The 15241-nt window shown below is 52.3% G+C and overlaps 6 protein-coding genes across 6 annotated transcripts; 3 read left to right on the top strand and 3 right to left on the bottom strand.

The window, feature by feature from the left end:
- Nucleotides 1-260: 260 nt before the first annotated feature.
- T069G_09265 (uncharacterized protein) lies at nucleotides 261-764 on the top strand (the record flags this gene model as incomplete). Its single annotated transcript, XM_056176475.1, has 1 exon — nucleotides 261-764. One exon carries the CDS (start codon nucleotides 261-263, stop codon nucleotides 762-764), a length of 504 nt encoding a protein of 167 aa, XP_056024953.1.
- A 498-nt stretch (nucleotides 765-1262) lies between these two features.
- Nucleotides 1263-1607, top strand: T069G_09264 (uncharacterized protein; the record flags this gene model as incomplete). Its single annotated transcript, XM_056176474.1, has 1 exon — nucleotides 1263-1607. The coding sequence occupies one exon, from the start codon at nucleotides 1263-1265 to the stop codon at nucleotides 1605-1607; it is 345 nt and encodes a 114-aa protein (XP_056024952.1).
- A 955-nt stretch (nucleotides 1608-2562) lies between these two features.
- On the bottom strand, nucleotides 2563-3474 carry T069G_09263 (nmrA-like family domain-containing protein; the record flags this gene model as incomplete). The annotated part of the gene is made up of 1 exon (XM_056176473.1): nucleotides 2563-3474. The coding sequence occupies one exon, from the start codon at nucleotides 3472-3474 to the stop codon at nucleotides 2563-2565; it is 912 nt and encodes a 303-aa protein (XP_056024951.1).
- Nucleotides 3475-4820: 1346 nt separating this feature from the next.
- On the top strand, nucleotides 4821-7448 carry T069G_09262 (fungal zn(2)-Cys(6) binuclear cluster domain-containing protein; the record flags this gene model as incomplete). Its single annotated transcript, XM_056176472.1, has 5 exons — nucleotides 4821-4960; nucleotides 5147-5852; nucleotides 5912-6001; nucleotides 6083-6246; nucleotides 6326-7448. The coding sequence occupies 5 exons, from the start codon at nucleotides 4821-4823 to the stop codon at nucleotides 7446-7448; spliced, it is 2223 nt and encodes a 740-aa protein (XP_056024950.1).
- Nucleotides 7449-8151: 703 nt separating this feature from the next.
- Nucleotides 8152-10882, bottom strand: T069G_09261 (fungal specific transcription factor domain-containing protein; the record flags this gene model as incomplete). The annotated part of the gene is made up of 6 exons (XM_056176471.1): nucleotides 8152-8396; nucleotides 8470-8667; nucleotides 8733-8875; nucleotides 8931-10110; nucleotides 10165-10251; nucleotides 10726-10882. The coding sequence occupies 6 exons, from the start codon at nucleotides 10880-10882 to the stop codon at nucleotides 8152-8154; spliced, it is 2010 nt and encodes a 669-aa protein (XP_056024949.1).
- A 1162-nt stretch (nucleotides 10883-12044) lies between these two features.
- T069G_09260 (uncharacterized protein) lies at nucleotides 12045-14269 on the bottom strand (the record flags this gene model as incomplete). The annotated part of the gene is made up of 7 exons (XM_056176470.1): nucleotides 12045-12389; nucleotides 12473-13451; nucleotides 13633-13669; nucleotides 13732-13803; nucleotides 13867-13953; nucleotides 14032-14098; nucleotides 14213-14269. The coding sequence occupies 7 exons, from the start codon at nucleotides 14267-14269 to the stop codon at nucleotides 12045-12047; spliced, it is 1644 nt and encodes a 547-aa protein (XP_056024948.1).
- Nucleotides 14270-15241: the final 972 nt, after the last annotated feature.

Here is a 15241-nt window from a genome sequence, read left to right as displayed (position 1 = left end):
CGCTATTTCGCCTTACTCCCCCCCTGAAAAAGCAAGACACACATATAAGCAACTCGATAGTCTTTGCTGAGAGGGCGCATAAGACAGAACGGCAAATGGATAGGTTGATGTGCTAAGCAAACGGCAGGGTTTGACGAAGATTACACATTTGTTTCCCCACATGCCAATCTCTTCGGTTTATAAGACAAACCATGTGCGCTATCTCTGTTCAATGTTAGCCTCATCGAGCTGCTTCACTTCGAGTGATTAGTTATTTCGCCATGCAAGAACAGGAACAGTCCAGACGTCCCGACACTACGCGCGACCAGAGACGCGATGCCCAGCTAATGCGCCGCCTGGGTTACACTCAGTCCGCAATCAGTGCCGAGCTGGGCCTGTCACTGGGCCAGGTCCAATATGCCCTCTCGCATACAGAGACGCCAATCACTCGGCCCGGCAGGCCTAGCAAGCTGACGGAAGCGCAGATCCAGGAGCTCAAGGTCTTTATGGCGTCCAAGGACAATGAGCACATGCCCTACGGCAAGATTGCGCAGGCTCTGGGCTGGGACGTGGGCGAGTACTGCATCCGCCACACCTTGCGGAAACTGGGTTATAAGAAACGCACTGCCGGCGGCCGTAGGAAAGTCGGAGCTGTCAAGACGCAACACAAGGCATCCGATATGTCTGCAGAATCTGCAGATGATGCATCAGCTGCGTCGGAAAAGAACCCTGTCCGCGTCGACGGGGCTGACCTCGGCTCGATCCGAACAGGGACGGACTCGTGATCTGAGATGCTGACGTGGGCAAGCACTTTTTGATCTCGAGATCTCAAGGTTCGAGTTGAGTCGCTTTCCAACATGGATCTGGCCCAACACTGCAGTGGCGTCCTGAGATATGCGTTATCACGACTACTCGTGAGGCTGAACGTGTCACAGACGCCTTTTCCCTCGGCCCGTTGCCTCCTGACCCCGCGTTTTTGCTCAGCCCTGATGTTAGTTGGGTGAGGCGAATCATGTTGGATCGGACCAGATTGGGCTTCTTTGGGAAGCGGAATCCGGCAGGTTTATTTGGGGGCCTGGGCTAGTCGATCGTGACGTGGCCTAGCGCGTGAGGCTGAATCCATCCGTCTATATGTATAGACTCGATTCTATCTGCCTCATCGCGTGCGTCTAGTTATACGTGTATATGGGATAATACCCATCTGAGGTAACTACCTAACTTACACACGAGTAAAAGTTACCACTTGCAAACAACGTCAAAGTCTTCCCAAAACAACAACAATAATGGGTAACTCCAACTCGGCCCCCGACTCAACCGACGTCGACGGCGGCAAAAAGAGCCTCTACCGGCGCTACGAAGACAAGAAGCGCGGCGCCGGCCCGACCGACGAAGACATTCTAAAGTACACGGGCAAGACGCGCGACGAGCTCAACGCCTGGGCAGAAAACCAGCCCGGCGTTGGAAAGAATCAGGCTGCTGGCAAACTCACCGTGGGAGCGTCATCTGGATTCGCTGGAGCTGCAGCGGCAGGGGGACTTGGCGGTTGGGGAGCAGAGGGCACAAGGAAGATGAAGTTTCCGCCTAAGCAGGAGCCGGTTAAGGCTGTTGATGATTCGGACGAGGAGTAGTGTGGATAAGAAGGACGAGTTGGGGTTGTCGAGTATTTGTTTTCGTCGTTTTGCACTGTCATTGCCACGTATACGAAGCGACATGTTGATATCCTGGAAGAGTTGAGTTTAGAGAGAGGGAGCAGCAGGCAAAGCCTTCATGTATCTATTCAAGTTATCGCAGCATCTGTCTGATATATCCGATCCAGAATTGAGAACCTCTCTCATAGCCGTTTGGTCTATCATGCCGTCTCCTATTCACAGTGTGGGCTTATACAACTGATGTCTCGATTTCAAGGTTTGGCTGGAGGTGTCAACGTCAACATGTGAAGTCGAGCCCATGCATATCATATCTCATATTTTAGGAACTCTTCTCATTATCTAGGCTCTGCTTAGGCATGGTCAATGCAGTGTTGATCAGAGACTAGAATAGAAGTCGGAGGCCTGAATTTGAAACTATACAGAGAGGAGATATCTCTTGCCACGGCTCAGATGACTGTGGTTAGACCATAGGGGCAAAAAGTCTTTATGTTTCGTTATAGAATTTAAGGCTCGGCTTGTATCAACTTAGTAACATAAGGTATAAAGCATTGTAGCTTCAACTGCCATTAAAATAGAGCTACACATACGCCTATCAATTAGATATCTTTAGCCGTCTTCCGCGCTCGCGTGTTGCCATGGCCAACCATCCTTGCATCAAACTCTTCGCCAAAATGAATTAGACTGCCTACTACACCTGCATGGCTGGACCTAGCAGGGAAAACACTCCTTTGGCGCTATATAGACGAAACCATCCTAACGTTCTCACGGAGTAATTTATTTGTCATTAGTTAGGCTTACGGTGTGGCTAATATGACATGCATAACTTATACGAGCGTGCATCGATTGTAAAACAACTGTCTTTGTATCTGCAGCAGAAAAATGTTGAGAGTTTTATATATTCAGTCTATTGCGTAAAAGCTATGTAATTTATAATCTAGTTGTGGAGCTTGCTCTTGACAATCTCCTTAATCTCCGCCTCAGTCAACTGCTTCACTCCCAACAGCTCGTTATCCAACGTCGTAAATTGCGGACCATACCGAGGATCGTTGATAGCGCGAACGAGATAAGGAATGAACGTCTCTGGTCCAAGTATTCCCTTGGCCAATCTCTCATCTGCAGCGGCAGTAACATCATCAATCTTCACCACCTCGGGCTGCCAGTCGCGCTCAGGCGCAACCTCCTTCGCCACCTTGAGAAGCTGGTTCTGTGAAAGCGCCGCGCTCTGGAATCGGACCGCGCGGTTCTTGGTCTCCTCGGGCTTGTTCAAGATGGAAACGACGGCCTGAGCGACGGCATCCAGCGTCGAAGTGCTGAAAACGGTGTCACCGCCATCGTATAGGATGGGCTTGGAGCCCGCGCTCTTGAAGATGAAGTTGTGCTCCAGACCCCAATCGAAAAAGGGACCGCTGTAGGCGAATGTATATGTAAGGGAAGTTGTCTTGGCCTTTTCCTCGAGATATCTTGCTACGCCGATCTTGGGCTGGAAGACGGGCAGCTTGGCAGCCAGCTCGTTGGCCAGGTCGCAGCCGAACTCGGACGGGATAAATCGCTTGACACCAGCAGCGACGGCGGCATCGACGAGCTTCTTCTGCTGTTCACCAAGGCCTTCTGTGCCAACAGTAGACACGAGAGCGTCCTGGCCGGCGAGAGCTTGAGTTAGAGAGTCGACAGACTCAAAGTCGACGTCGACGACCTTGACATTGTCGGGGAATGTTGAAGTGGACTTGTTGCGGCGGAGGACGGTAATGTTGAAGTTGCCAGCGGCAATAAGGGCCTTGAGGACGACTGAGCCAACAGCGCCAGCGGCACCGGTGAGGGCAATGTTCTTGAGAGAAGTAACAGCCATTGCTTCGGTTGTTTTTTACTAGATGTGTTTTGTGTATAAGACGAGGTAGTTGTTGTATGGAAATAGTTGTTGTATGCTTGAGTGCAGATTAGAATTGAGGCGATGTTGTGTTGTTTATATACTATGTTTTCTGCTTCTAGAGTTTCTATTTCAAAGCCCAGGAAAGGCATCTACACTATATACATTATCGAAATACTCATCATGTTGAATCCCACACAATGATTTCCAAGCACTCGCCGAGAGTCGATGGTGTATATCTCCCCTCTCGATTATGCAATCCTCAACACTATTGCACAAACCCCTCGACTATCTTGCATCAATAACACCATCCTATCCCCGGCTTACTAACACCAACACCAAAACCACCCTGATTACTCCTCTACTGTCCCAGAACAGAACCGCGCACTTTTGAGGGGGCCATACTGTATGCAGAGCTCCTCCTCCATCCTCCCACCCATCCCACAACTCATCATGGTGTTGTGGACCGTTTCGGAATCCCGCTCCGAGCGTTAGCAGCGCGAACTAGAGCTGAAAGAAGCACAAGCCTGGAGATGACATATCCTAGCCTCCCGACTAGACTCGTTGCGGAGTGGGAGATGCCGAGGCTGCACACTCACCGAGCGCCAAGTGGGATGCCGACTTCGAGACGTGAAACTCGCATCTTGTAAGCCATCAATAATACGGAGATTTATCATCCCCATCTGCCCCGAGGACTCTTGCTCTCATCCCACTGTTCCCAATTTTTTGTCGCTTTTCTTTTTTTCAAAAATTCCTCCTGTTCTGAGTCATCTGGTATATTCAACATATCGCATTTGGCCATTGGTTTAGTTGTTCCCTTTTGCCGTATTTCCTTTGGCCTAATCTTAGTTTCGCCTCTCCCGTTTCCACATCCCACCGAGGCTCCGATCCCGCCTCAACGCACATTGCATTCTCACCAGCCCACAACGGTTGTGTACAACACCAACGCGCTGCTTTGGGCTGCATTGCTTGGTAATTCCGTTCAAGTCGCCGCGAGAATACTCGCCGAGTCCCTCGCACCCTCTTGTATTCCCGCGTAATTCCGCTTTCCGGCCCTGCGGGCGTGTCCATCTTTGACATTGGATCTCGGCTTCAGTGGGAGAAAAGGCTGCAAAGTGGGCTGAACAGCATATCGGCATCTCTCAAAGCAGAGATCGTACCAGGCCTTTGCCTAATACGGAGTGTCTTTCCGCTGGATCTATCAATCAACTGCAAGTTCTGGCCAACCGGATCCCTGGCAATTTTCTTCCATCCTCAGGTAACAAGGACGAACAAAGAAGAGTCCACCTCGGATGGGAAGTGGGAGACGACATCTCTAGCCTCGAGAGATGGGGCCACCCACGGGAGAGCGACATCTGTGCCACTGCGGGAGAGGCTTTCTTAGAAAAGAGCATCTCCGTCGGCATCAGGCTACCCATGGCAGTCCTTCCTTCACGTGCCATGTGTGTTCTCGATCGTTCAGCCGCAGGTGAGTACAATAGGAGTCCTCTTACACCCCCCTCTCTCTTCTGCCCCATGATCAATGTTTTGTCTGGGTGCTGCTGTAGATAAGAAAAAAGAGAAAAAACAAAGAAGAAGAAAAAGAAAAGAAAACTTCCCCAATGAGAAAATCAACAAGACGCATACTAAAGGTTAAAACCATCCGGCGTCACAGTGATCTCCTTCGCCGCCATCTGACGCTACACGATGGCTCCGCCCCCTCGGATTCTAAACGAGTCCGCGCATGTGATGCATGCCATGCCAGCAAGATCCGATGCGATGGAGGCGTTCGGTGCTCTCTGTGCACCAAGCGAGGCATAGATTGTGCCTTCACGAGAGGCCCTGCCCCTAATGGTAATATTGCGGCCAATCCGCCTCAAGGTAGCGCCTCGTCCTTGCACTCGGGTCATGGATCCCGCTCCCCAGATCCTCCCAGATCGGCCCCCACAGACGCCTCAGCCTCTACCGGTGGCTCTCAGCCTGATACAAATCATGCTGTACCCATGTCTTATACCATGAACGGCACGGCACCGGTGAGCCAGGGGACCCAGCAACAAGACGCGCCCTCCATTGCCATTGAAGGACTACAGCTAGTACTCGAAGCTGTTTCCAGGCCAAGGTCGTCAGGATCGTCAAGGCTTCAGCGGCCACCAACCCCAGAAGTGAAAAAGTGGTCCGCGTCGTGTATCAAGTCGTACATGGGTCGTTTCCATGACCGGTGGCCGGTACTGCATGCTCCCACTTTCGAGCACGAGGTAGATTCCGTTACACTACGAAGCACTGCCATTATAATAGGCTTTTGGCTGCAGAATGAGATTGAGGACAATAGTCTTGTATTCGACATACATAGCATTCTCGTCAAACGCCTGCTCGACGAGTTGGTAAGTAGTTGCTGGTAATGTTATTGTGTAGTCGGGATACTTACACGTACTCTCAACAGACAGAATCCACCGCAGATCCAAATGCCGTCTGGCCTCTCCGGTCACTCCAATCATCCCTGTTGAACATCATTTTCGCATTCGAAAGCGGAGTACGTCTTGCCCAGATAGCCAAACCCTCATATACCCTTTGCGAGACACACAAACACGACAATGCTAACCCATCTTCGTAGCGCGAGAAAAACATGAAAAGGGCCCGTCTTCTCTTGAGTCTCCTCATCACTGTATGTCGACAACTCAGAATCTTCACCGCCGATGCCATCGATCATCAAATAAGGATTCACTTCAGCGGCGACTTCCCCCCCTGGGTGTTTGCGATGAAGGAGAAATGGAAAAGGTGAGTAAAGCTAGTAGTCAAATCGTGCGTGCAGGAGTGGCAAAACAGCTCGTCGTGCTAACTTTTGCGTGTGTCATAGACTCGTCGCAAACATGTTCAAACTCGACACATACATATCTCTGCTCACCCAGCAACCCCCGTCTCTGCAGCGCGAAGAGTTGAGTCTCAGCCTTACATCCACATTCGGCCAATGGAACGCCTACGGCCTCGACGTCTTCTTCAGGAGATGGCCCTCGGAGCCCATGGAACGCGCCCAGTATAGGATATGCGACCTCGCGCTGGGATCGCAGCAACCAATCTCGCCCGTCATCCTCGTCGAGGACCTGCAGATTCGCATGATGGGCGTGACCAACTATGTCTGGATTCTCAACAAGATGCGAGGAAGCCCAAACCCAAACCTATGCGTATCCAGCGAACAAAGGGAACTGATATCAGGCCGTCTTAAGCGTTGCAAGCTGCAGCTCGACGGCATGACCTCCATATGGAAAGAGCCGGAACAGCACAAGATGCACATCGACTTCCTTCTGAGGGCCTACTCGGCCAGGGAGGAACCCTTCCACGAGGACTGGCAGAAACCCGTTCGGGACCGCTTCTTCTCCTTCGTCTTCAGCGCCACCATGCTGTACCATCTCCTCAACATGCACATCTACGCCGACGTCCACAGCTACATGCAAAGCCTCCCCGTCGTTTCTTCCCCAGGCGTCACCCCGGCCAACCTCTCCACCACGCCCCCCATCAACAACGCCGAGATCCACGATTGGGCCACATCCCAGGACGCCCGGATCGCCGTCTCGCACGCCATCTTTGCGTATCGCGTCTACGGCTCCACCACGTCTCCCTCTGACCTCAAAGCAGAGGTGGTCGATCCCATCGCACACATGACCATCGCGGCGGGGGCTGCCATCCTGTGGACGTGGATCCAGAACAACACGTCTGCATGTACTTGCATGAATCTGCCCGTAGGTGGCGAGCTAGACTTTGGATTTGTGCCGTTGGGGGCTGGGAAGAGCCCCGAGGTGGACCATTGGATACGGAACGGAGGCACCATCTGGCTGCATGGAGTCCATCTGTGCAAGTGCAACGTGGACGTTTGGCTTTCACCTTTTGCGGCGATTCTATCCCACGGGGCAAAGAAGTGGGAGATAGGAAATGTGTTTGCACAGAAGCTGTGGTCACAACTTGGACTTCAACGGTCTGTTTAAATCAATTAGTAGGGATACCCTGAGGACCATCTCAAAGGAGATGGTCTACCTTGATCAGCAAATGTATATAATGGGTAAGGAAAGAAAAGAGATGGAATCTATGTGCTCTTGTAAATACTGTACATATCAACAAAGGTAAAATCACTTACACAACGAGTAACTCGACCTGCTACTTCCGTGCTGCCGACATATAACACCCTAGTCATTCGAGATTGATTACTGATGTGCGGGCTTATGTGGTCAACAACACTTGTACGATCTAGGCACAGATAGATGAATAAGCGGCGTGATCCGAATTCGTAAATACGAAGCGTACCCGTATATTAGCAGTACATGAGAACGCAAAAGTACTGTGTCCTTTAGTTGCATTGGTATGCATGCCAAGGTACAGCAGTGCATAGTGGCGAAGCTCGGAAATGATTCCTAGTAGAGAGATGGCCGGAGATGCACGGCTTGCCTAACCCTAGAGTGTAAGTCATACTGTGCGTACGTCGAGCTGACTGAAACTGCGATCTTTTGTTTGCCGATATGAACGAGGAATATCCAACGCGCCATGTCAAATGCTCGCGCAATGCTAAACTAGACACATAACTACAAAAATATCCTTGACCCTGGTGACTATTTACTGGACATGTGGGAAATATCTGCAAATTTCTTCGTCTCAAAAATGTCCAAGTTTCATCTAACCTGTAGCGATAATAGGCTAAATGACGGGTGCCTCACTCCCGCGGAGAATTGTGGCGGCCTGGCGGAAGAAGGAATCCAGCCTGAGCCTGGCAGGCCGGATCAAAAGTCTGCCGGGCTTGTGGGAAGTTTCCCCGAGACGCTTTAGAGATTGGTGGAACTCTTGCAGGAGCTGGTACGCGGCCGCAATGTGTGTCTGATCAGATGCCAGTAGGAAGAGGTAGATGAGAAAGTTTCCACACAAGATAAATTGAGACCGAGCATCTATTTTCTTCCGTTAGCACGTTTTTTCGCCTCCCGAGGCTGTATTGCTCCGAAATGGTTGACAAATACTCACGACGACACCAAAAACCACGCAAATCTTCCTCAGTAATAGAGTTGAAAAAGTCCACAAAGCCTCGAAACTCGGTCAGAGCAGAGACGAACCACTTGCGAAGGTTTGATTCAGGATTGGCTTTGGCCACTCTGGTAGCAGGATACATTAGGCCTCGGTATAAGAGGGCCTGAGTGGCGTAGTATGTGAGATGCAGGGGGCCTTGGTCAATAGGTCAGCATCTGCTTCAACAAAGTATCATATACTCTCGCTGTGGCGAAGCTTACAGTTGCTGATTGTGTCTGGGCCTCTTTCGGGACCAAGAGCGAGGCATTGCGGCAGCAGGCTATGCCAATCATTGAATTTATCTCTCATCATGACGAGTTGCATTGTTCTATCGGCGAGGGTTGATGGATTGGGTCGAACTTGGCTGCAAGAATCATTTCGCGTGAGCAATGGCCGACCAAGGTTTGATTTTGACTTACAAGGCACAATCCAACACGTCCCTCAGAACAATGGTCAGATTTATAAACTGCAAAAATCGAGCTCCAACTGAAGCTTGGAAGACGGCGTCCTCGGGCTCAACCAAGTATCGCAAATCCTCAGGGACAGTCTCATCGGCTCGAATATCGTCCATGTCAGGTGGAAGTGTGCTGAATGTGGTTGGGCTTATGTGTGGAGGATTCCCGTGGCAGATTGCAGACCAACAGTCGGCAGCGTATACCGCCCACCAGAGCTTCTTTCTCACTCTCTTCTCCCAATCCTCAATGCTCCATCGAGTAGGGTCTTGATGAAGGCCTATCGTTTGGGCACACGCAGTGGTTTGTGCCGTCATGGTCCACATGCTCGGCGTCTCAACACTGTCGACGTCGGGAGGCGTGATGTGATGGAGCAAAAGGCCTGCTTGTAAGCTGAAGAGAGTAGGATTCTCGTGCTCACGCCTGAGCGCCTCATGAGCGTGATCTATGCATTGATGCTGCTGGAAAGGACAGGCCTCCTTGATGGTAGGGTCGCGGTCCCAGAAGACGCATGCCAGGCCGTATATTGCACCGCGCAATGACGCGGGAATCTTCATCCGATTGCTTTTATACTGGGCAAGGAAGCGGCCCTTGGTGACAACAGGGTATATGGGATGAACGTGCTTGAAGTATAAGCGTATTAAGCGTTCGCCATAAGGCCACACCAGCCTCTCAGTCCCATCCGATGCACTTTGCTTTGCCTCATTGGTGAAGTCAGGATTTTCATTCTCCAACAGCAAAAAGTGGACGGGACGATCGTCTGCCGAAGGACCTCCTGGATAAACCTGGATGATATTGGCATCAATCTCATCGTTCTCACTTATAATGAGACACCTAAAGGCATCCAAGAGGTAGGTATCTTGCTCAGCCGAAGGTCCCATGGAGTGAGCGGTCCTATTGAAGTTGTCCTCGAGAGTGTGAAGAGGACCGTTTGATAGAATAGGGACCGGAGGAGAGACACCATATGAGGGTTGGTCCAAGCCATCTGAATTCTGGCCAACCAGGCCTTGATGTACCACGGCGGCGGAACCAGAGGACTGCTGTTCCAGACTCAAATCTCCAGCGGCGCTCAAGCCTGCAGACGACTGGATCGTGTCTGCCGGACTGGAGTGCGAGACGCTACGGCGTGCTAGACTCGGCGAAGAGTCTATGGCTGGAGGTGTGACGAGCTCAGCATCAGAGGCTCCATTCTCAGTGGTACTGTCGGCGGCGCTCTCTTGTTGAGATGATATCTCATCAGGAGTAGGCGAAGATTTGCACGTCAGTCCCCTGCTCTTGCAGAAGAGACCTGCGACGACGGTTTTAGCATTCGGAGACTCCGTAAGTAAGGGAGATTGGGTATATCTGCAGCGGGCTGGGACGAAACGAAGCTGTGGAGGGCCGGATGCAGCAGCATCATGCATGTAGCATCGGCCAACAGGCAAAAGGGGACGCTCCCACTTGGGAGGGCAGCACACGCCTCCACGAGCCACTCACGCAGCTCCATAGCTGCAGACGAGCAGAAGGCGGACACGTGCGCGTCATGGTGAAGAAATGTTGCAGCGTGGCATCGAGTGAGGTGTGAGGTGTGAGGAGTGTCCATCGTCGACAATCCACATCCCGCACACCATGACGCGCAGCCGACACGCACAACATACTTTGTCGACGCGCGGTGAGGCTCGGCGGCTCGGCTCGAGCTCTAGCAGAGGGAGGCACCGCACCCCAGATGGATGCAAGGGGCCAGGCAAGGCGACGACGGTCAGAGAGCTTAGGCCAGACTTACAAGGAGGCTCCGAAGGGATCACACACGCCGTCTTTCGCCTCCGGCAGGCGTCGCAGGGCCGGTTCTTGCGGCTCCGCGGCAGTCGAGCCCGGCCGAACTGGCTCTGGATGGTGAACTTGCGGGGACGGCCCTGGGCCGAGTCGGCGCCGCTGAGCATTGGATGGATTGTCCTGGGGATGATTCACGCTGGAAGCAAGGCCAATCCAATCTGACGAGGCGCCTCTCGCGCTGGTCCGTGTCTAGGCGGGCTGGCTTGCTGCTGGCTTGCTGGCTGGTTGTTTGGTTTGCCGCGGCGTGGGTGGTGGAGTTTGTGCGATCCAGAAGAGAGACACGTTCGAGTTGCTCGGCGAACGCGGCGGCGAAGCTCCTTGCTGTCGATTCATGGCGGATGGCCCCAAGTTGGCCGACAGGCGGGGAACACGATGGCAGTTGGGAGATGGCGCAATGGGTGCTAGTGTCGAGTAACGTGACCACTTCGCCTATTGGCCTGAAGCTGGCCTCCAATGCCCCCAAGAGCCGGCACTGTTAGCACTGCTAGGTGCTCGGGGACTACCGTTAGTGGCCGTTTAGTGGACGACAAGCCCTATAACGGGCTCGACTAGCACCTAAGCTCCGTGCTCTAATTTGCACCTGGGGATATCAAGGTTTCCAACGTTTCGAAATTGCAGGCTTACTCCGTTCTCCGTCGGATCGCTGCATAAGAATCCCTCACCCCAAAGAGCCGGACCCAAGCCAAAGATGGAGCTGCTTGCTGATGATTGTTCGGCGATCAAGATGGGTGTGTAAGACATCGACAGCAGGCCACCCTCGTCCAATCCGGTGTCGTTCCGTGTCTTGTTGTCGGCCAATTTTCAAGACACGGCGAGACACGGCGAGACATGGGACTCGCATCGCTTCACGGAGTATCCATGATGTTGATCTCATTAAACCCGCAATCATGGTAGTATTACAGTACTGCAAGTCAACTAGGGTAGCACTAGCTTCGGACAACTCAAAGCTTGATGCTGCATGCACGATCAGCTGCCTGGGATAGGCAAGGTGCGGGATGTTGATAACATAGCAGTGATAACATAACCCCGTCTATTAAGTAGCATAAGCATCAAATTCTAAATCAGATAAACCACGGCTCTCATATGTGACTTGTCGCTTTCAAAAACCCCTCCAATCAAACGCTTTTGCGAAATGACAGTGCCGATCCAACATATCCATCTCTAGCATCTCATCTCTTACAATATGCCGGACAACTTGGCCGATATCACACCGCCATAACAAGTTGCCCTTAGCAAATGAGCAAAGGAAAACAGCACGAGACGGGCAATTCAAAATGCCGCCGCAGGCTCAAACTTTGGGCTCACGTCTACATATTGATGCATAACGCCGGAGCCATCGTCGTCCGACAGCACATGGCTCGCCTGGGCCAGATCCACCTCCCAGCGGTCTGTGTAGTACTGCTGGACTTCCCTCGCCGTCGGAGCCGTCCTGACGAAGTCGTCGACAGCCTTGGCAGGGAAGATCCAGTGCAGAAGCGAGTAGACGACGGCGCTGGACACGAAGCCATACAGGTAGTTGATGTAGTAGAGCTCCGTCATGCCAGCAGGCAGCGACACGGATAAATTAACGGCCGCGATAAAGCCAGGCAAGGTTGGAGCAACTCCCACCGCCCACTGGAACCGGCAAAGTCAGCAAAAATATTCCCCTCTCACAGCTACACCAAGAAATAAAATCTTCAAAACTTCATCCCACTTACCGCAATGGGGGCGCGGAAATTAACGCCGTACTTGTACCAATAGATGCTGCCGCTGTGGCCATGGAACAAGTCGTCCACCTTGACCTTTCGCTTATTCACAATCACATAATTGGCAAACATCATGCCCGTCATTGGCGCAAGGAAGACGCCGTAACTGGACAGCACCGACAGAAACGTCGTCGCCGTGTTGACCAGCTGCCAGGGGTTGACTACCGGGCTGAGGAGAACAGTGATGTAGGCACCCCTGCGAATGTTAATGTACCGGGGGAACACGGACGACAGATCGATTCCGCCGGCCAGGGCATTTCCGGGGACATTGCTGCCAATTTGGGAGATGCACAGGGCAACGCCGGCGAAGAAGAGCGCGGCGCGCGTGCCAGGGCTGTTATCCTTCTCCAATAGGCGAACAAAGATGGTTGGCGGGTTCCAGACGGCCTCGCCGTCGAATCGCTTCTGCGTGGCCGCGACAACAAGGATGCCGATGACGGAGGTGAAGATGCTGTAGAGACCATATGGGAGAAGCTGGCCCCAGACGGCGTCCATCGGCTTCCTGGATAGACGCGCAAAGTCGTTCTGGTTCAAGATACCGGCAGCAATTGAGCCAATCGTGGACATGATGCCATACACCATCAGCCAGGCGACACTACCTGGCCCGCCCGTGTTGGGAAGGGTGGTTCCCGAGTCCAGGGTGTCGCCAAAGCCCGCACTGCCCATGGTTGCCAGGGCCCAGATCAGGAGGACGATGAAGAAGATCATGGTCACGACGCAAGCGACATAGAAGAATTTCTGCAGGCGATGCGGCTTGATCCACACAAACGGAAGACTGATGACGAAGAAGATGATGTAAGACACAAACTGGGCCGTTGTCATGCCCGTCGAAGCGGGCATGTGGTTGGGGATGCGATCCTCGTATTTGGGATCCCACGAGAGCAGAATGAGCTCAAAGCACTGGCCGCCAACCCATGACTGGAATCCGTACCTGTTGAAACACTATTATTAGCAATGACTGTTGGGTGAAAGCATCATCCGGAATATTCATCCAACGAACCAAACTGCACAGCCAATGATTAGCACAAATACACCGCCTGTTATATGGAAAGAGATGGACCATACCAAGACACAAGAATATGCGATTCCAAATGGCGAATTGGGCTCCCCACATGCCCCAGACTGCACGACTGTAGACGGAGAAGCCAACTGTAAGAGGCGATGTTCAGTATGATTTACTCTGAGAGGTACCACCAAGAATGCAAACTCACTATGATAATAGGCACCCGCAAGCGAGCTGATGACAATCGCGGTGGTGGCAAGAATGTTTCCAACAACAATAGCTGCGACAACCTGTCAGCCAATCGATGCAACTGCATCTGTCATATCGGGAAAAATGATCGTACCAATAATGGCCTGCCACCAGTTCAGACCCAACGGGATGAGCGCACTCCCTGTCAGGAAGGTTGCAATGTTACAATTGATCAGCAACCCTGGGAACCAACAAAAGAGTCATAGCGTCTCGTCAGTAACAGCTCTCATTATTTCGCCTAATCGGGCGCGCGACTCACAGTAATTGTGAAATGTCCAGAAGCCCCATGTTCGTCTGGCGGACTCTACAGGTCGAATATCCTCATTCTGTGACACAGGCGGAAGAAGTCTTTGATTAGCCAATTGCATCGCTCATCACACCGTTAAGATCAAGTGTGTTGGATGGACATAATAATTGCAGCCTTGGCAAAAACGACTTACAATCCATTGTGAGACATAAGGGAGCTTTGCGCGCTCAATGAGCTGAGCCAACCCCATTGTCGCGTTCGGGTAGACGCGTGCCAGACAAATGCTACGGCGTACCCTCGACTCGATGGCGGATTAGACTCTCGGACAGGGGACCGATGTCGCAGCTCACAACTTCAGTACGCGACGCTGTAATAACAGCAACAATCCGCCGCCTTCTGTTGGACCTCGAGCAAAGTCTTCAACAGACAAGACAGGCAAGCGAAGCCCCTTATGTCGGTGATGAGAAGCAACACCTGGACCGTGACACGAGGTGGGGCGAGAAACCAGGGAAAAGGATCTCAAGCGAGGCCTCACTTTTGCAAGATCTGCCCGGCAGCGGAAGCGGCTCGACCGGGAAGAGCCGTGCAAGCTTCTCAAACCTCGAACTTGCCTGGCTAGTGATTGACTGGTGCCAGCCGCGAGAAACAAAACAGCCCTTGTGGAGGTTGAAATGGAGAAAAGGGGACTTGGAGCAGCCCAGCAAGTTTTTAGCTTTTCGACCTTGAGTCAAGTCAGCCCATGCCGGGGTCAAGAGTTGTTGGTCCAGGGACGCCGCTGGTACGGTAAGCCAAACTCCCTTTGGGAAAACGACTCCAGCCAACGTACATGAACGGAGTAGCAATAGCGCCGCCTTGCTAGCTCACAGCAGAATGCAATCGCCCACCCTTAACCAAGTTGGATGCTAGTTCCTTGTGTTATCGAGAAGCAATTCAATTGCTTCCCGTCCTTAGTCAGCGCGGGCTCACTGCTACGGGCGTCGCAAACAATGGAAAACTGTCCTCGCGGTCTCCCAGATTCAAGATCAAGGCCGACCGACAAATTCACCCCACAATTTGGCCTGATGAGCCCTGGTCGAGCTATTTATGCGCAACATTTGATTGACAGCCCATTGATCCGGGGATCGGTCCCCAAAAGACATTCGAGATGGTGAATATCTGGTGTTTTGAAGGGGTGTGAGATCAATAAATGCATGCAGTTGGGCGTGCATGTGGTTGCATTGCT

Source organism: Trichoderma breve, chromosome 6 (assembly GCF_028502605.1).
Source record: "Trichoderma breve strain T069 chromosome 6, whole genome shotgun sequence".
NCBI classification, from domain to species: domain Eukaryota; kingdom Fungi; phylum Ascomycota; class Sordariomycetes; order Hypocreales; family Hypocreaceae; genus Trichoderma; species Trichoderma breve.
This window is presented reverse-complemented; position numbering and strand designations above follow the sequence as displayed.